Source organism: Saccopteryx bilineata, chromosome 2 (assembly GCF_036850765.1).
Source record: "Saccopteryx bilineata isolate mSacBil1 chromosome 2, mSacBil1_pri_phased_curated, whole genome shotgun sequence".
NCBI classification, from domain to species: Eukaryota; Metazoa; Chordata; class Mammalia; order Chiroptera; family Emballonuridae; genus Saccopteryx; species Saccopteryx bilineata.
The window spans coordinates 79,135,992-79,151,659 of NC_089491.1; the positions used below are offsets into that span (position 1 = coordinate 79,135,992).

Sequence of the window (15,668 nt, forward strand, 5' to 3'; positions counted from 1 at the left end):
GGCTGTGTGTTGTGAGAACAAGTGACAGGGCTTACTAACTGTTGTGGCTTCATTTAAGGGTGATCATCTGGAATTGTTGCAGTGGGTACTTCCAGCTGGGTCTTAAGGTCTCTTCTCTGAGGCTGGTTGTATTCCCCAGAAAAGACTCTTCTATTCCCCTGCCCAGAGGGTATAGTCCTGGCTGCCACTCTCTGGGGGTGAGTGGAGGAAATGGGCTGACAGATCTTGCAGTTCACTATGTCGATTGCCTTGAACACCCTGTCTTCAGTATGGAATCCCATCCTCAGCATGGTCAGGTGCTGTCTTTTCCCTCTTAAAAAATTCTGTTTAATTGATACACCTTCTATTCAACAGAAGAAGCAAATTTTCTAGTTCCCATTCTCTGTTAGCTTCAAAAGGCTCTCAGTCACATGAGCTAGAGCCTTGGGCAGCAAACTGTGGCTCGTGAGCCACATGCGGCTCTTTGGCCCCTTGAGCGTGGCTCTTCCACAAAATACCACGTGCGGGTGCTACCTCGATAAGGACTGTACCTACCTATATAGTTTAAGTTTAAAACTTTGGCTCTCAAAAGAAATTTCAGTCGTACTGTTGATATTTGGCTCTGTTGACTGAGTTTGCCCACCATTGAGCTAGAGGATGTGAACAGTCACCTATCAGTTGACATCCTCTGGCTCACATGGCACACCACATAGGGTAGTATACTAAGATATCCATTCAGCCATTTATCATTTTCTTCAGCAGTTGTGTGTTAGACATCTGTGTGCACAGCTTCATGCTAACCCTCTCTGCGAGATACAGAGGGCAACATCCCAGGATCCTGCTCTCAGGGACCAGGGGAGCGACGGCTGTCAGGAAGCTGTTTTGGCAGTGAACCCCGTGGAGGTCACTTGAACTAGGCTAGTGAAGGTGGGAAGGTAAAGATGGGGGCACAGTCAGAGAACGTGTAACAATTTGTAAGAAAGAGTAAAGCTGTAGGGGAAAAAAAGATGGAGTGAAGGAGAAGTCAGGGCCCTGTAGGCGAGAAGCGAAGGATCCCTAGATGTACATTCGACTCGATGAAGCGGTCCAGGCTGAGACCATATTACAGGAACACTAGTGTAAGTTAAGTTTGTATTTTACTCTCTGCTTTTTTAAAGTACTGCTTTTCAAAATTACTTTAAAATGATTATGTTAACAATTAGAAATGGTTAATTCTGAGGTCTGATTATTTTCTTTTCAGGAACATAGAAATTTTTACCAATCTAGGATTCTTAATAAAGATTTAATGAGTTTGTGAATGAATTGAAAAGCAGTCTCTTTAATTGTGTGGCTTATTAGGTACTTTAGAAGATTTGCAGAAATAGATAAACTCATGAAATAGGTTTTTTTTCTCCCTCCTCATTAAACTGTGGGTTATATTCAAGAGGTTCTTAAGTAATTAGTAGAAGAATAAGGCTCTCCATAATTGAACAACATTCAAAATGATGAATTTGAAAATCAGCCACAGTATATTAAAAACATTATAATTAGTTCTGATAATTACTTACCAGAAGACAACTCTTCACAGAAGCAATATAGAAGTGCAGACTAATAACCAGCTTTTGTGACAAGACTAGATCTGTGGAGTGTACATGGTCAGCACAAGATTTGAACGAGTAACCACCCTGGGTGGTTTTTATTATTTTTCTTTGATCTCCACTTATCTCCTTTCCTTCTGTTGGAATTTGGAAATTCTTATTGTCTACTGTTTGTTTATTTCAGTTTTATTTGTGCTATGGTTACTCCTCTGTGTTCCCCCAGTACCTTGTGCATGTGAGCCATCATGGCATTTATCTATCTGTCGCCATTGTCTGTCTGTCCATCTGATGCCTCACTGTCCTGTGAGCACCTTGAGGGCAGGGACTGTGTCTTTCCTGGGTCTCAGGTATGCCTTATTGTAGAAAAGGCTTTGAAAATATACTCTAATGATATCGTCCCCTCAAAAATGTGTGATCTGTGGCATTTTCTACTTTTGAAATTTAGCATGTGTAAATACACTTTTGTATGAAAAGCAGAGTAGAGAAAATGTGAATTTTATAAATTTTCTCCAGTACCACCAGGCTTTGCATATTGCTTTTAGCCTGACAAACTCCTACTCACTATATGATTCTAACCTTAAAGATACGTGCCTCTGGGAATTTTTCTTTGCAGTGCACATCCCCATAGACTAGTGTGATGCTAGACTTCTGTGACTCACTGTAATTGCATTTTACTCTGATTGCTTTTAAAATTAATGCTACCCTCAGTTTACTATAAGCTTGGTAAAGGCAGGGTCCATAGCTGACTTGTTTATTGTAAGATGTTTGGTGCAGGGTCGTGAGGGGGTCCTCTTAGATTACTCTCCTCATCGCCAGTCTCTATCTTTGAAGCCCAAAGTTGAAATGAAAGCCTATTTAAAACAGATGTTCAAGATTCACTGTCAACCAGTGGCTGCTGGACTTACCGTTAGCTGTGATTTCTCAGGGTTTTCCATGCTGATGGGATCCTGGGCACAGTTCTAGGTTAATATTTCATCTCAACTCTAATAACCCGAGGAACCCTAGTATCCTAGCACCGAGTAAATTATTGGCTTTAACATGTATTAATAAAATAGTTTCCTTCACTAAAACTGTAATTGCTTTCTAGACATATTATTTTATAAAAGCAAAAAGAAAGAAAGAAAGGAAAAGAAAAGAAAGAAAGGAGGAAAGAAAAGAGATGCTTTCTTTGTGGCACAAAGTTGATTTCCAGTGCAGTTAAGTGCTAGAGAGCGATTACGCATTTTTAATTAGCGCAGTATTTCTGTTCTTTGTGCATCTCTGTTTACAGTCAGAACTATCATTGGGAAGATTTTGAAAATAGTTCTATTTTATACTTGGTATAAGCGAAACATGGCATAAGGCCCACACTGAAAGAATTAATTAATTTACTACTTTAGTCCATGGACTCCTAGACTTGAAATACAAAACTAGAACTCTAAAATTCTGAGATCACATAACCCAGTAGTTTTCAAAATGCTTTTCCACGGAGCCACCCAGCTCCACAGAGGCACTGCCAGGACCACCACAGTGAGGAAAGGACCGGAAGGGGCACAGGAAGCTGAGGAGAGCATACAGGGAGGGGGCGTTCACCCAGAAGAGCTTTATCTTTTTTAAGTTCATGGTAAGACTTTAAGAGAAAGGGAGAGTTTAGTGATTTAAAAATATATGCCTCTATCTCTATTACTCTATCTCTCTGTCTCTACACCTACCTATACCTATACCTTTCTACCTGTGGACCAGTCTCCACATATTATAGCTGAGGATACTGAAGCTAGGAAGGTGAAGGGGCAGTTTTCAGTAGCTAAGCTGGTTCATAGACCTGGTAAGGCCTGACTCTTCATCCAGCCCTGTTGCTGCTTTATTACACTGCCTACTTTGAAAGCCTGTTATCTCTTTGCCTTCAGCTTCCAGAGCTAAACTGAGCATGATCAACACCATGTCCAAAATCCGTGGCCAGGAAAAAGGGCCAGGCTATCCTCAGGCGGAAGCACTGCTCGCAGAGGCCATGCTCAAGTTTGGAAGAGAGCTCGGGGATGACTGCAACTTTGGTAACGAGTGCTTTCTCACATTTTAATTCTTTCGTTTGTCCATGGGGATTTTAATGCCAGGAAGAAACTGTAGGAAAGTATTCAGACTGTTTTATATTTTGATTTTCAGTTTTAGGTTTTGGAGACATGGGCTAAAAATTTATTTTGAGAGTTGTTGCATCATTTTTAGTGGGATTTGTTGTGGGAGTTTTATTTATTTTTTCCCTGATGAAGTCCCGGTCTTTATAGTAGCCGATTGACATATCCAGATGCCTGGACACTTACTGTTGAGAGTGTCTGGCAGGAACTGGGTATCAAGGCAGAGGCAATAGTTACAACGAGCATGATTTAACACAGTGCCCAGGAGCTTTCGCTTAGATCTCTGCTCTTTTCTATGTGGTACCAAACGCTACTACCTCAGGTGAGTTTATTCCTCACCCCTCTATCCTCTGACCCTTGGTGCCATACTAAACACCTTCCACTTGCATTCTCTTTTGATGCGAGGTCTTAGCAAATGATGGTCCTTTTTGTCTGTACCCTGCTCTCTGTTCCTGCTGTTTGCTCCTCAGAAATATATTGGCCTTAAGCAGGAAAGCTGCTAATTACAGGAGAGGGCAGGGAGCTTCCCAAATTGCTTTTAAGGTAAAAGTAAAATTTTGTAAGAGCTGCCACCCACATAAGGGCTACAGAGTCTCTTGCCAGTATGAACTGTCTTAGGTCAGAAGTACGCTGTTCTCTGGAGGGCGTGCACACATACTTCCTCTCATCTTGGTGGTCTCCAGGAGACAGGCGGAGATCCATGGGTGTTCTTTGGTGATGGACCCTGTCAATGCAAATACATTTACCTCCATTCTTTAACACACAAAAGTTTCATTCTCCCCTTCCAGGCCCAGCGCTAGGGGAGGTGGGGGAGGCCATGCGGGAGCTCTCGGAGGTGAAAGACTCTTTGGACATGGAAGTGAAGCAGAACTTCATTGACCCCCTTCAGAATCTTCATGACAAAGACCTGAGGGAAATCCAGGTATCGGCCGCTACTCCTTCGGGAAGAGGGCAGTTTCAGTTGTACAGGTGCAGGCATCCTTTTCCTTTAGAAAACGTTTTCTAAGCTTGCTGTACATGTTGTCAACGCTGGGCACGCTAATTGTAGAATGGTCCAGCAAAATAAATTGATAGAAATCAGAAATGCAATACCTTTTGCCCCACTATTATGACTGTGCCACTCATGAAATGTTACATTTGACTTTTCTGCATTCAATTTTCAAGGTTTTTAAGCTTTTTATTTTTCTCCAGAAGGATAATATCCTTTCCCTGAAAATACACAATTTTCGTATTTATTCTCTGGTCTAGGCTGATGTCATCCTCTAAAATGCTAGCCTCACTAGTTGTTAGTACACAGGTATCCTATCAGTCTAAAAAGATGTTTTTGTATTTTCACAACAGTTGTTAGGACTGAGAAAGAGTACGCAACTGTTCTCTTCCTAAAACATGTAGAACAGTTGAGCTAGTTCAAATAAAGTTCAACCAGCTTTATCTCTGACTAGGTGTGTGATGTTTGTTCATTCATTCCTTTAACAAATATTTGTAGCCGATTGACGTATCCAGATGCCTGGACACTTACTGTTGAGAGTGTCTGGCAGGAACTGGGTATCAAGGCAGAGGGAATAGTTACAACGAGCATGATTTAACACAATGCCCAGGAGCTTTCGCTTAGATCTTTGCTCTTTTCCATGTGGAAAAGATCGCTTAGATCTCTGCTCTTGACCATGTCTGAAATGTAATTTTCTTTATTGTGACATGGACTGCCATGACGGGAAGTCTAGAGCTCCTTATCCTAGCTAATTCCCTCCGCTCTACCACTTGCTCAGGGTCGCACAGTTAGGAAGGGGCAGACTCACTCCAAACCGAAAATGGAACTGACTGCAGTACCTGCCCTGTGGCTGACTACAAGTGCAAATGCTGTACAAGAGTTTTCCTTCCAGAGGAACAAACATTTAACTTTGGATCAGAGCATGGATTGGAGGCAGGGTGTGCATGGGAGGGAAGGTATAGGCTGGTTTTCTTCTTTCTTTCCTTCTCTTTCCTTCACTCTTCCCAGCTCTGTTTTCATCTGCTTCTGTCTTTCTATACACACCCCAGATCAAGGGAATACCCGCACTTCTTCTACCCATTTGTAAAGGGACACTGTAGCTCTTGGGGGAAAAATATATTGTAGCTTTGGGAAACAACTTTTTTAGTTGGTCACTAAAGGTTTTGGGCAGAGGTGGGACAGGCAGTGGTTGGGACGATGCAAAGGAGGGAGTGAATACAGTGTGGGTGTTAGGTCCCTTTGAGAGTCCCTTCCAAGTCAGGTTTTGTAGCTGAGCATCAAGTGGGAGACTTACACTAGTGGGTAGTTCCCTGAAAGCTGCTCTGGTCAATTAGGGCAAGTGCTAAAGTACAGATTCCCAGGCTGCAGCCCTGGATATCCTAATCAAGGTGGTCAGGAATCCATATTTTAAATAAGCAATTAATAATTCATGAGGCAATTCTAATAGAGTGGCTTGCCTCATCCATAAGTCCTTTCAAGTGCTAATACTCTATGATTCAGAAATCAAGAATTCTATTCTTTTTTTTTACTATTTCAAGGAAAGTGGGGGTTTTCCTGCCTTCTCATAAGATAGCATTTCTTTGAAAGATGGGGGTTGGTGGGCCCTGTGCTATCCACATGCAGAGTATGAACACGGGTCCCCAGCTTCTGTCCTGGAAGGGAAAGGGGCACTCCAGTGTGGCCCTGTCCCAGCAAGAGCAGAGGATATAAAGGGCATGGGTACTACCCACAGTTTCTGTTTTCCTCTTAATTATTTTTAAAAATGTTTCCCCACATTTAGCCTTTGGAGGCATTTGCCCCACTGATGCGTGATTTTGGGGGTTTTTTTTCTTTGTTTGGTGACACATTTTGGAACTTAGCCTGTCTCATTTTGGAAGTTAATGGTCACCATGGGGAAGTGAGCTCTAAATAGGCCTTTTCCATGAGTCCCGTCAAAGTAGATGCCTGCCCTTGACTTTTTCAGCATCATCTAAAGAAGATGGAGGGCCGACGCCTGGACTTTGATTATAAGAAGAAACGACAGGGCAAGATTCCAGACGAAGAGCTCCGGCAAGCTCTGGAGAAGTTTGATGAGTCTAAAGAAATTGCCGAGTCTAGCATGTTCAATCTGTTGGAGATGGATGTGAGTGACTCGCCTGTGGTTTTAAATTTAATTCAATCTCATACCATTGAGACTTCGGATTAATGTGTTTAAAGGCTATGTAATTTAATATCTGATTATACTGTGTGGTGAGAACTTTAGTACATGCTTTTTAAAAAAATAATTTGAAACTATACAGTAGATTAAACATGGTAAAGTTTTTTTGCCTGTATTCCTATACTTTAATTTAACTACATTTTTGTCTACTAATGATCTTACCAATAGTGGAGAGATAAAGAATGTTTCTGATGGTCCATGTATCAGTCCAATAACTAAAAAAAAAAAAAAAAATACTCTTGAAATACAGGGCAGATCGACTTCAGATTATATATCAACTAAAAGGCATTCAGAAGAGAATGTCGAACATAGGTTAAGGTAGTCTGCATTTTGAAGTAACGCTGATATTTTCTTTCAAAAGCTAATTTCAGTTGAGATTGATGAATGTAGCATAGGTACTACATTTGGGATGTAGATGAAAGAGTTTAGAAGCTGCTTTCACATGTCCAGAGTACTGAATATTACTCATGGCTTTAGGATTTACATTCCAGCCACTCACGTCCTAAAACCTGTTAACCAGCTTTCCGGTCCTTGCTCACCCCACCTTTGGCCTGATCACTTGCTGACTAACTTCTGCCAAGGTGTTTACAGAGCTTCTGGGTACTTACCACTTAACTGCTTTGCCCTGACTGGTGATGGGTGAGACATTGACCATGTCCAGACTTTTCCATCACACAGAAACAGTGTAGGTCTGTGCTTATATAAAACAACTTGTGTCTGCCTACCTCCTGAAGAGGAGTGCTGTAGCCACGGGGGAGAGGGTGACCTGTGTCACAGGGCCCCTGCCCTGTACCCCAGGCTGTACCCCACCCCAAAACTCATGGGGCAGCATCGCCTTTGTTCACTTGGAGGCTATTCTTCAGCTAGATCACGACACAAGGATGCAAAACGAAGAGTAATTAAGTATGCTGGGAATGTAAGAGCTGGAATTACTTTATGTTATAGATGAGGCTCAGAGAGGAGAGAAGATTTTCTGTCATACCACGCTGCCTCCCATGGTGCCTCCTGTGAGAAATCAAAATTCACATTTTTATTAACAGCACTAATACTAAGCATGAAAAGTATGGGGAGCAGCGAAGCCTTTGATCCACACCTGCCTTTTCTTCTCGGATATCAGTTAAATAGCCAAACCCTACTCAGGAGGTTGTAGCTAAGCATGAGACTGTTTGATGAGAGTTATGTGGTTGTCAGGAGGATTCTGAGTAATACTGCTTCTCCTCATAGTGCTGGAGTTCCCAAGCGTAAGGACACTTTCTTATCCTTAGTAAATGTGGAACCTGTAAAACTGTGTGTCTTGGCCTGGCTCACCATATGGTCATGGGCATCACCAAGCACCGAGCTGTGTGTCAGGGCAGCTCTGTCATATGTCCAGGACAGTAGTAACTGCTTACAGACAGTAACCCAGTTAACTGAGGTGTTATTCCCCCATCGGTCTGCAGATTGAACAAGTGAGCCAGCTCTCTGCACTTGCCCAGGCCCAGCTGGAGTACCATAAGCAGGCAGTCCAGATCCTGCAGCAAGTCACTGTCAGACTGGAAGAAAGGTATTTTGCAGTCCCCTGCAGTTTACATTGCCATTTTCTTCCTATAAAATGGTGTGAAGTGGGAATAATAGAGAAATAGATTTGAAGAAAAATTTCTGCCAAAATTCTTGCTGATCCTCTGGATCGTTTGTCTTGATTTGATTTTGTCTTAGGCTCTGTTTTACTTTGTTTGGTCAGCTTGTGCCAGATTAGACCCTCATAGCCGATGAGATGGCTGAATGCACAATGAAGCTCCAGTCACTGTGCTACGCTGTGGGAAACCTCTTCCCCTGGTCCTGTGGTTTCCATCTGCCGCCTGTCCGTCCTCTCCTCAGTCTTCCCCGCTGGGTGCTCTGGCCGTCCTTCCCTCAGTGCGCCCCCGGGGAAGTGTGTGGAGAAGGAAGCCTCCCGGACGGCTGGAAACCGTGCGCTTGAACGCACTAAGAAACACGTGTCTCTGTGACGTCTGCTGAGTGTGATGTTCTTTCCTTTCTTTCCCCTGAAATATGTACAAAGTTGCTGCCATTCTACTGTCACTGTGTCCTAAACTCTCCCCGCCTTTTCACATCTGCTCTACTCTTTCTATAGTGGAGTGCAGGAAAAACTTAAGGGCGTGCAGAGTGCACTCACTGGCTGTCCCCTCCCCCTTCCTCCTGCTGACCCCCGTTTCCCCCTTTCTGTGCTGCACGCTCACTGCTCACTGTCTTAGAGCACATGGCGTTTCCTCCTTTCCCTCTTCCAACCCTCTCAAGCCCTGCATGGAATACCTTTCTTCTGGAAATGACTCCTACTTATCTTTCACCTTCCTTAAACCTTCTCCAACTTCGCCGTGGACAAACCGACTCCCCCTCCCGGCCCTGTGTCCCTGTAGCATTTAGCACATGTCTCTGTAACAGCACTTACTGCCGCTCATGCTAATCAGTTGTTTTTATGTTACGTGTCCCGCACTGCTCGAAGGCCAGCACTGTGTCTAATTCATGGTTGTGGCCCCCAGCATCTGGCACAGTGCAGAGTGAGCTCTGAGTAAGTGAGGTTGGAAGGGAGGGGTTGAGAGAGAGCATGGACAGGGAGGCATGGCCACAGACGATACCATTCCATGCAGAGACATGCACACATAAGGAAGCTGAGGGCCCTTGCAGCTTCCCAGCCCCACCTGGCAGGTTGGTGGGTGACCTAATAAGCACTTCCTGGGTTTTGTTGCTTTCCTTTTTTCTTCTTAATTTTCTGCATACTCTCAGTTTTCTCCTTTTCTTTTCACTGCAGAATAAGGCAAGCTTCATCTCAGCCTAGAAGGGAATATCAACCGAAACCGCGGATGAGCCTGGAGTTTCCAACTGGAGACAGTACTCAGCCCAATGGAGGCCTCTCCCACACGGGCACTCCCAAACCTTCAGGTAAGGGGCCGAGACCTGCAGACTTCACTTATATGGGCCTGGGGCTCATCCCAATGACACTTTTCCAGCAATTCTAGGGGCAATTTAATCTGGCTGCCCAAAAATATATAGCAATATTTCCCACATGGGATGGTTTTGTCTTGTAGAAACTCTTTTTAAAAAGGCTCTTCCTTTTTTTCTCACTAATCATTTCTTTTCCTCTCCTTCCCTCTGTAAAACTTTGCATCCTTTTATTTTCTGACTCCATCATCAGCTCTTAGCCTCCCCCTCATCACATTTGGTTTGGACCCTCCTTTGTGGAGGTAGAATCATCAGAACATGTCAGTTTTCTGCTGCAGTGGCATCTTTCTGTTTTTCTGCTCCTGTGGTCCCAGCATGCAAGAGAGTGAATGCCCCGGGCAGTGTGTGCCCCGTGAGCTCGCACGTCAGTCCGGGCAGTGCATGCCCCCGTGCGCTCGCACGTCAGCCCGGGCAGTGCGTGCCCCCGTGCGCTCGCACGTCAGCCCGGGCAGTGCGTGCCCCCGTGCGCTCGCACGTCAGCCCGGGCAGTGCGTGCCCCCGTGCGCTCGCACGTCAGTCCGGGCAGTGCGTGCCCCCGTGCGCTCGCACGTCAGCCCGGGCAGCAGCGCCCCGCTCGCCTGGAGTTGGGTTTCTTGAGGCACAGGAGCTTCTGGGTGAATAGAGTGCTTGAGATATTCTCGACCTTAACATTTGCTTGGTTAAGGAAGCGGAAGCTATCTTACACATACTGGATGTGGATTTTAAAGATACACAGCTTTCCCCTGTCTTCACTGTGTCTCCAGTGCTTGATGTGCTAGTCAGACAGTTATTATGAGATGTTGTGAGGAGACCAGGAAGGAGAAAGTGGGGTCTGGATGGAGGGGAAGCCCTGGGCCTGTGGGTCACCCTGCTGTGCAGAGCCCAGTGTGGGGCGCACACGGGAGGCTCTTACAGGTGAGCTGGCTACGGGACTAGTCATATCTGTTGTGTGTAACTTTCTTTTCCTGCTCAGAAAACAACCACATGTTTTACTCTTTTTTTCTGAGACTTATTAATTTTCTGCTTTCTTTAAAAAAATATTGAATACATTGTTTCTCCTCAAAGCTGTGTGGACGACCGGGAGCTGTATGTGCTTGCTGAGTACATACCTGTGTGTTTATGCAGACTATGTTAATAATTTGATCATTTTTCTTTGTTAACCCTCTATGAGAAGTCACACTCTTCTAGAAGTAGATGTGAGATTAGGTGAGAAAGTCATATTTGGTCGTTTAACTTAGGTTGTTTATCAGGTATGACTCCACCCTTTATTATTTTACCCAAAGTATAGTACATTATTTTAATATGCTGCAGCTCTGATGCACTCCTCACATTTAAATATGCAATAGTTTACAAAGTGTAGATTCTGTAACTTTTTACCTAGCCTCATTTGATAGATATGATAGTACCAGTGAAATTAGTTGTTACACAAAAAAGCTTGAGAGCGAGAGGCCTTGTACAAGGTCACATGAAGTTAGAACTTGAACCCAGTGTTTTATATTGTTGTATTTTTACTACATTATAGCTGTTTTCCAGAGGTTGGAGTCTTTGTTTTTTTTGTTGTTGTTGTTTTTTTAAACTTTTTTTTTTATTTTATTTTTATTTTATTTATTCATTTTAGAGAGGAAAGAGAAAGGGAGAGAGAGAGAGAGAGAGAGAGAGAGAGAGAGAGGAGAGAGAGAGACAGAGAGAGAGAAGGGGGAGGAGCTGGAAGCATCAACTCCCATATGTGCCTTGACCAGGCAAGCCCAGGGTCTCGAACCGGCGACCTCAGCATTTCCAGGTCGACGCTTTATCCACTGCGCCACCACAGGTCAGGCTGTAGTCTTTGTTTTTATAAAGTGAGAATTGCACTGTCATTCTGAGGTTGCAAAGCATCACCCATGTAGTTGACTGGGCTGTTTCACACGGGCAGAGGTTTTAAAGTGCTGACGTGGGAAGAATTCTGGCCTTGCTGAATGATGAACCTACATCTCACTTAAACTCCTTGAGTCGTTGGCCTTCCATCACTGGGCATTCATTGTCAGGAAGGCAGGCCTTGGTAGATTCTGTTATACACATCACAAGAGTGGATGCAGCCATTTTTCGTACTGGAAAGGGAAACAGAAATCCACCAACCTCCAGAAGTCTGATAAAGCTCCTGAAGACTGCCGGGGCGGTGCCATGCCCTGGGGACCAGTAGCAAGAGGCAGCCTCAGCAGGAAGAGGAGTGAGGGAGGAACCGGGACGGCAGGCGGGTGTCGCAGGTGGCAGATCTGTGAGTAAAACTCCCCTTGTTTTTCTGTGTTCTTCTCTCCTGCTCTGACTCCCAGGTGCACCAATGGATCAGCCCTGCTGCCGAGCTCTGTACGACTTTGAACCTGAAAATGAAGGGGAATTGGGTTTCAAAGAGGGTGATATCATCACACTCACTAACCAAATTGATGAGAACTGGTATGAGGGGATGCTTCATGGCCAGTCAGGCTTCTTCCCCATCAACTATGTGGAAATTCTGGTTGCCCTGCCCCATTAGTATGTTATGCTGGCTGGCTCACCTCCTCTTGACCCAGATAGATAAGTTTAACCACTGCTTTGGTAATGCTGCTTTCAACACATCCCAAATGCAGGCCGCAGTGGTCCAAGTCATCAAGTCCCACAGAGTATCTTGGGTTGACTTGTGTGATCCCACAGAGTCATGGTGATGGATGGTATCTTTTCAACCTGGTGGGCATGGCATGTGCTTTATAAATACCACCTGAGACCAGCCAGTAGTAAGAGAACTGCTGTTCCTACAGTTCTCAGGAGGCTGTGGCTTCTTAGAATCATGACCATGAGCCACATCACGGAAAATCCATCCTACTGAAGATATTATCTATCACCAGGGGCCATCTCCAGGTCTCAGGTTAACAGGAGAAAGTTTTTGCTTTCCCATTGCCCCCTCCCAGATATGTGAGTCACAGAATTGTTGAAGAAAGCCTCCCTCACTGGCAAGTTGTCTTCTGGTCTGAAAGAGTCCGTTGATGCTATCAGTAGAAGAGGGTTGAGTGTGGATTCAAAGCCTTTCCTGAAAACATTCCCCTTTGTTCCTCCCACTGACGCCATTTCTGAGGACAGCCAGTTCTCCTCCCTCCCTGCTCTTCAATCCCGAGGGGAGCTCCCATTTTATTTCTGAGTAAGGCCGTTAGCTGCTAGTCAGCAGACTGTGGGAGGGGCTGACGGGAGGAGAGTCTCTGTTCCTGGGAATAGGAGAGAGATCTGGCTTCCAAGCTGAAATTTCCCGCTGTAAAGGAACAAGGTGTATAACTCGGGCACTGCTGAAGGTACAGGGAAGGGGAACAGATACGTTCATTTCAGTGTTACTTATGAATTTCTATGTTCCATGAATCCATTTGGCGCAGAGACACAAGGAGAAAAACACTAGAAACCATTTTCCCACTAGTTTATTGACCAAGAAACAGTAAATATCTTTCCTTTCCACTTTCACCTTGTGTTCTCTGAACATCATTTGTGCATATTCTGCCCTCAATGAGGACCAAATAAAGATGATTTTTGTGCTTAGCTGTTTAAGAGGTGTGGCTGCATATACAAAACTCTCCCAGTTCAGCCGTTACTTTTATCTGTCCCTTCTCTCCCCTCTTCATTTTGTGTGCACAGTGCCGTGTGTAAGTTTATGAGTGTTTTTGTTTTTATTTTGTACCAGTCCTTAAAGTCCCGTTAAGTTCTAGCCAGAGTTCTATTTATCTAGCTGTACAGGTTCTTCCAGAGGTTTCACGTGCTGCTTCGAATGTGCCAGCTGCGGTAGTGGACCAAGTGGAGTGAAAGGCAAATCTTACTGCTTAGTGCATAAACTCTTACCATGGGAAGCATTGCTGTTTCCAATAAATATTGCTGAAGACAAAGCCAAAGGCTCTGGCCCTTTATTGCGTGTCTGTTCTTTGGGTCCGACAGCGGGTGGACTGGGGCGCGTTTCACTCTCCGTGGCTTTCTAATCGGGGCAAACCAGACCCGTTCCACCCTCAGATCGACTCCTCGGTAAGCAGGGGAAGTTCCTTCACCAAGAAGCGACTAGCCTGGACCCTGGTGACTTCCTGGTGACTCCAGAAAGGAGGTGGTTTTGCAGAGAGACATGAAAGTGGGAACAGGAGGCCTTTTAGAAATTGAGTTACCATCAGTGGTGATATCAGGAGAATATAACGTTCAGAAGGGCAAGTAAAATATATCATTTCAACCAGTTTTTGTGTTCTTTTATACTTAAAGAGAGAGAAATACACATGAAAATGCAAATTGGCCAAAAGCCAGCATTCTTTTCTCTCAGTGTATGGTGGGGTGGGGGTGGGGTGGGGGTGGGGTGGGGGTGGGATGGGTGTGGGTGGTGGGGACAGGGAAGTGGCACACAACGAACATGTACAGTGTGTCCATAAAGTCATGGTGCACTTCTGACCAGTCACAGGAAAGCAACAAAAGATGATAGAAATGTGAAATCTGCACCAAATAAAAGGAAAACTCTCCCAGTTTCATACCTATTCAGTGCAGTTCGATGTGGGCTCACGCACAGATTTTTTAGGACTCCTTAGGCAGCTATCCCATATAGCCTCTACAGACTCGTCACTGACTGATGGCCTACCAGAACGGGGTTTCTCCACCAAACTGCCGGTTTCCTTCAACTGCTTATCCCACCAAGTAATGTTATTCCTATGTGGTGGTGCTTCGTTATAAACGTGCTGATACTCACTTGCACTTTGGTCACGGATTCGAATTTAGTGAGCCACAGAACACACTGAACTTTCCTCTGTACCGTCCACATCTTGACTGGCATGGCCGTGGGCTGCTCCACTGTATACACGGTGTTTCGTCATCATCTGTGCATGCGCACATGCTGCCACATCATCCTACAGAAACTGGGAGGGTTTTCCTTTTCTTTGGTGCAGATTTCACATTTCTATCGTCTTTTGTTGCTTTCCTGTGACCGGTCAAAAGTGCACCATGACTTTACGAACACACTGTATTTCCGAAGCTCCTGGGAAAATAAAGATGTTCTTTGTGAGTTGGGAGCTCTTTGTATTCTCCCATGAATCCAATTGTCCACATGTCTAGTTTTAATCTAATATACTAAATTGTATCTGTGAACTGCTGTAACATGAAGATATTTTTTTCTAGCTACATGAATTAGAGTATCACAGGTCAATTCTAAAATCAATTTTAAAAGAAATTACCAATGGAATTATAGATGGAGAAAATCCAGAAGAATCACAGATAAACTATTAGATATTCTGTTTATGGACTAGAAAACAGCATTTTAAATATGTTATTTCTTCACAAATTGATTTATTACTTCAGTGCAACCTCAACAAAAATCTCAGGAACTTTTTCAGTGTGTGTGAAAATTGACAAGTAGATTATAGAATGTATGTGGAAAATGTGAAAAGATATTTTTCTTAAAGAACAACCAAGTTGGAGGACTTGCTATTTCTAGATATAAAACGAAGTTACAGTGATTACGATAGTGTGGTGTTGATGCAATGGGAAAAAAAAGATCTGTACAGAAGTCCAAGCCAGACAGAGACATGTATGTGTGCAGCTACATTGATCTAATAAAGTGTTCCATTGTCTTAAATGTTACGCGGACGAATGTGGTTGCACCCGTGCAACAGCAATTCTGGAGCTTGGAAGGGGAACTGACAGCGGGAGCCTGCGTGCAGTCAGGGGACTTCATTAGGAGGCAACATCAAGTGAAGTTAAAGTGCTGTGACCACAGTTTCTAGAAAGACCTTCATATTGAAATGTTTTTTCAAGGGTTTCTTGGAGACAATAACACACTTAACGGATTCAGAACTGTCTGAATTCTTTATTTTTATTGAAGGATAATAATTTTTTTTATAGGATTTTGT

The 15,668-nt window shown here is 44.1% G+C and overlaps 1 protein-coding gene across 3 annotated transcripts in view; it reads left to right on the forward strand.

Annotated features, from left to right (window-relative positions):
* Positions 1 to 13,679, forward strand: part of SH3GL2 (SH3 domain containing GRB2 like 2, endophilin A1) — a 275,024-nt gene extending 261,345 nt beyond the window's left edge. For all 3 annotated transcript variants that reach the window (XM_066257315.1, XM_066257316.1, XM_066257317.1), the window contains exons 4-9: positions 3,443 to 3,586; positions 4,453 to 4,586; positions 6,616 to 6,774; positions 8,289 to 8,392; positions 9,635 to 9,765; positions 12,114 to 13,679. In XM_066257315.1, the coding sequence (XP_066113412.1) occupies positions 3,443 to 3,586; positions 4,453 to 4,586; positions 6,616 to 6,774; positions 8,289 to 8,392; positions 9,635 to 9,765; positions 12,114 to 12,313 (872 nt within the window). In that variant the 3' untranslated portion in view covers positions 12,314 to 13,679. The remainder of the gene's footprint in view (positions 1 to 3,442; positions 3,587 to 4,452; positions 4,587 to 6,615; positions 6,775 to 8,288; positions 8,393 to 9,634; positions 9,766 to 12,113) is intronic.
* Positions 13,680 to 15,668: the final 1,989 nt, after the last annotated feature.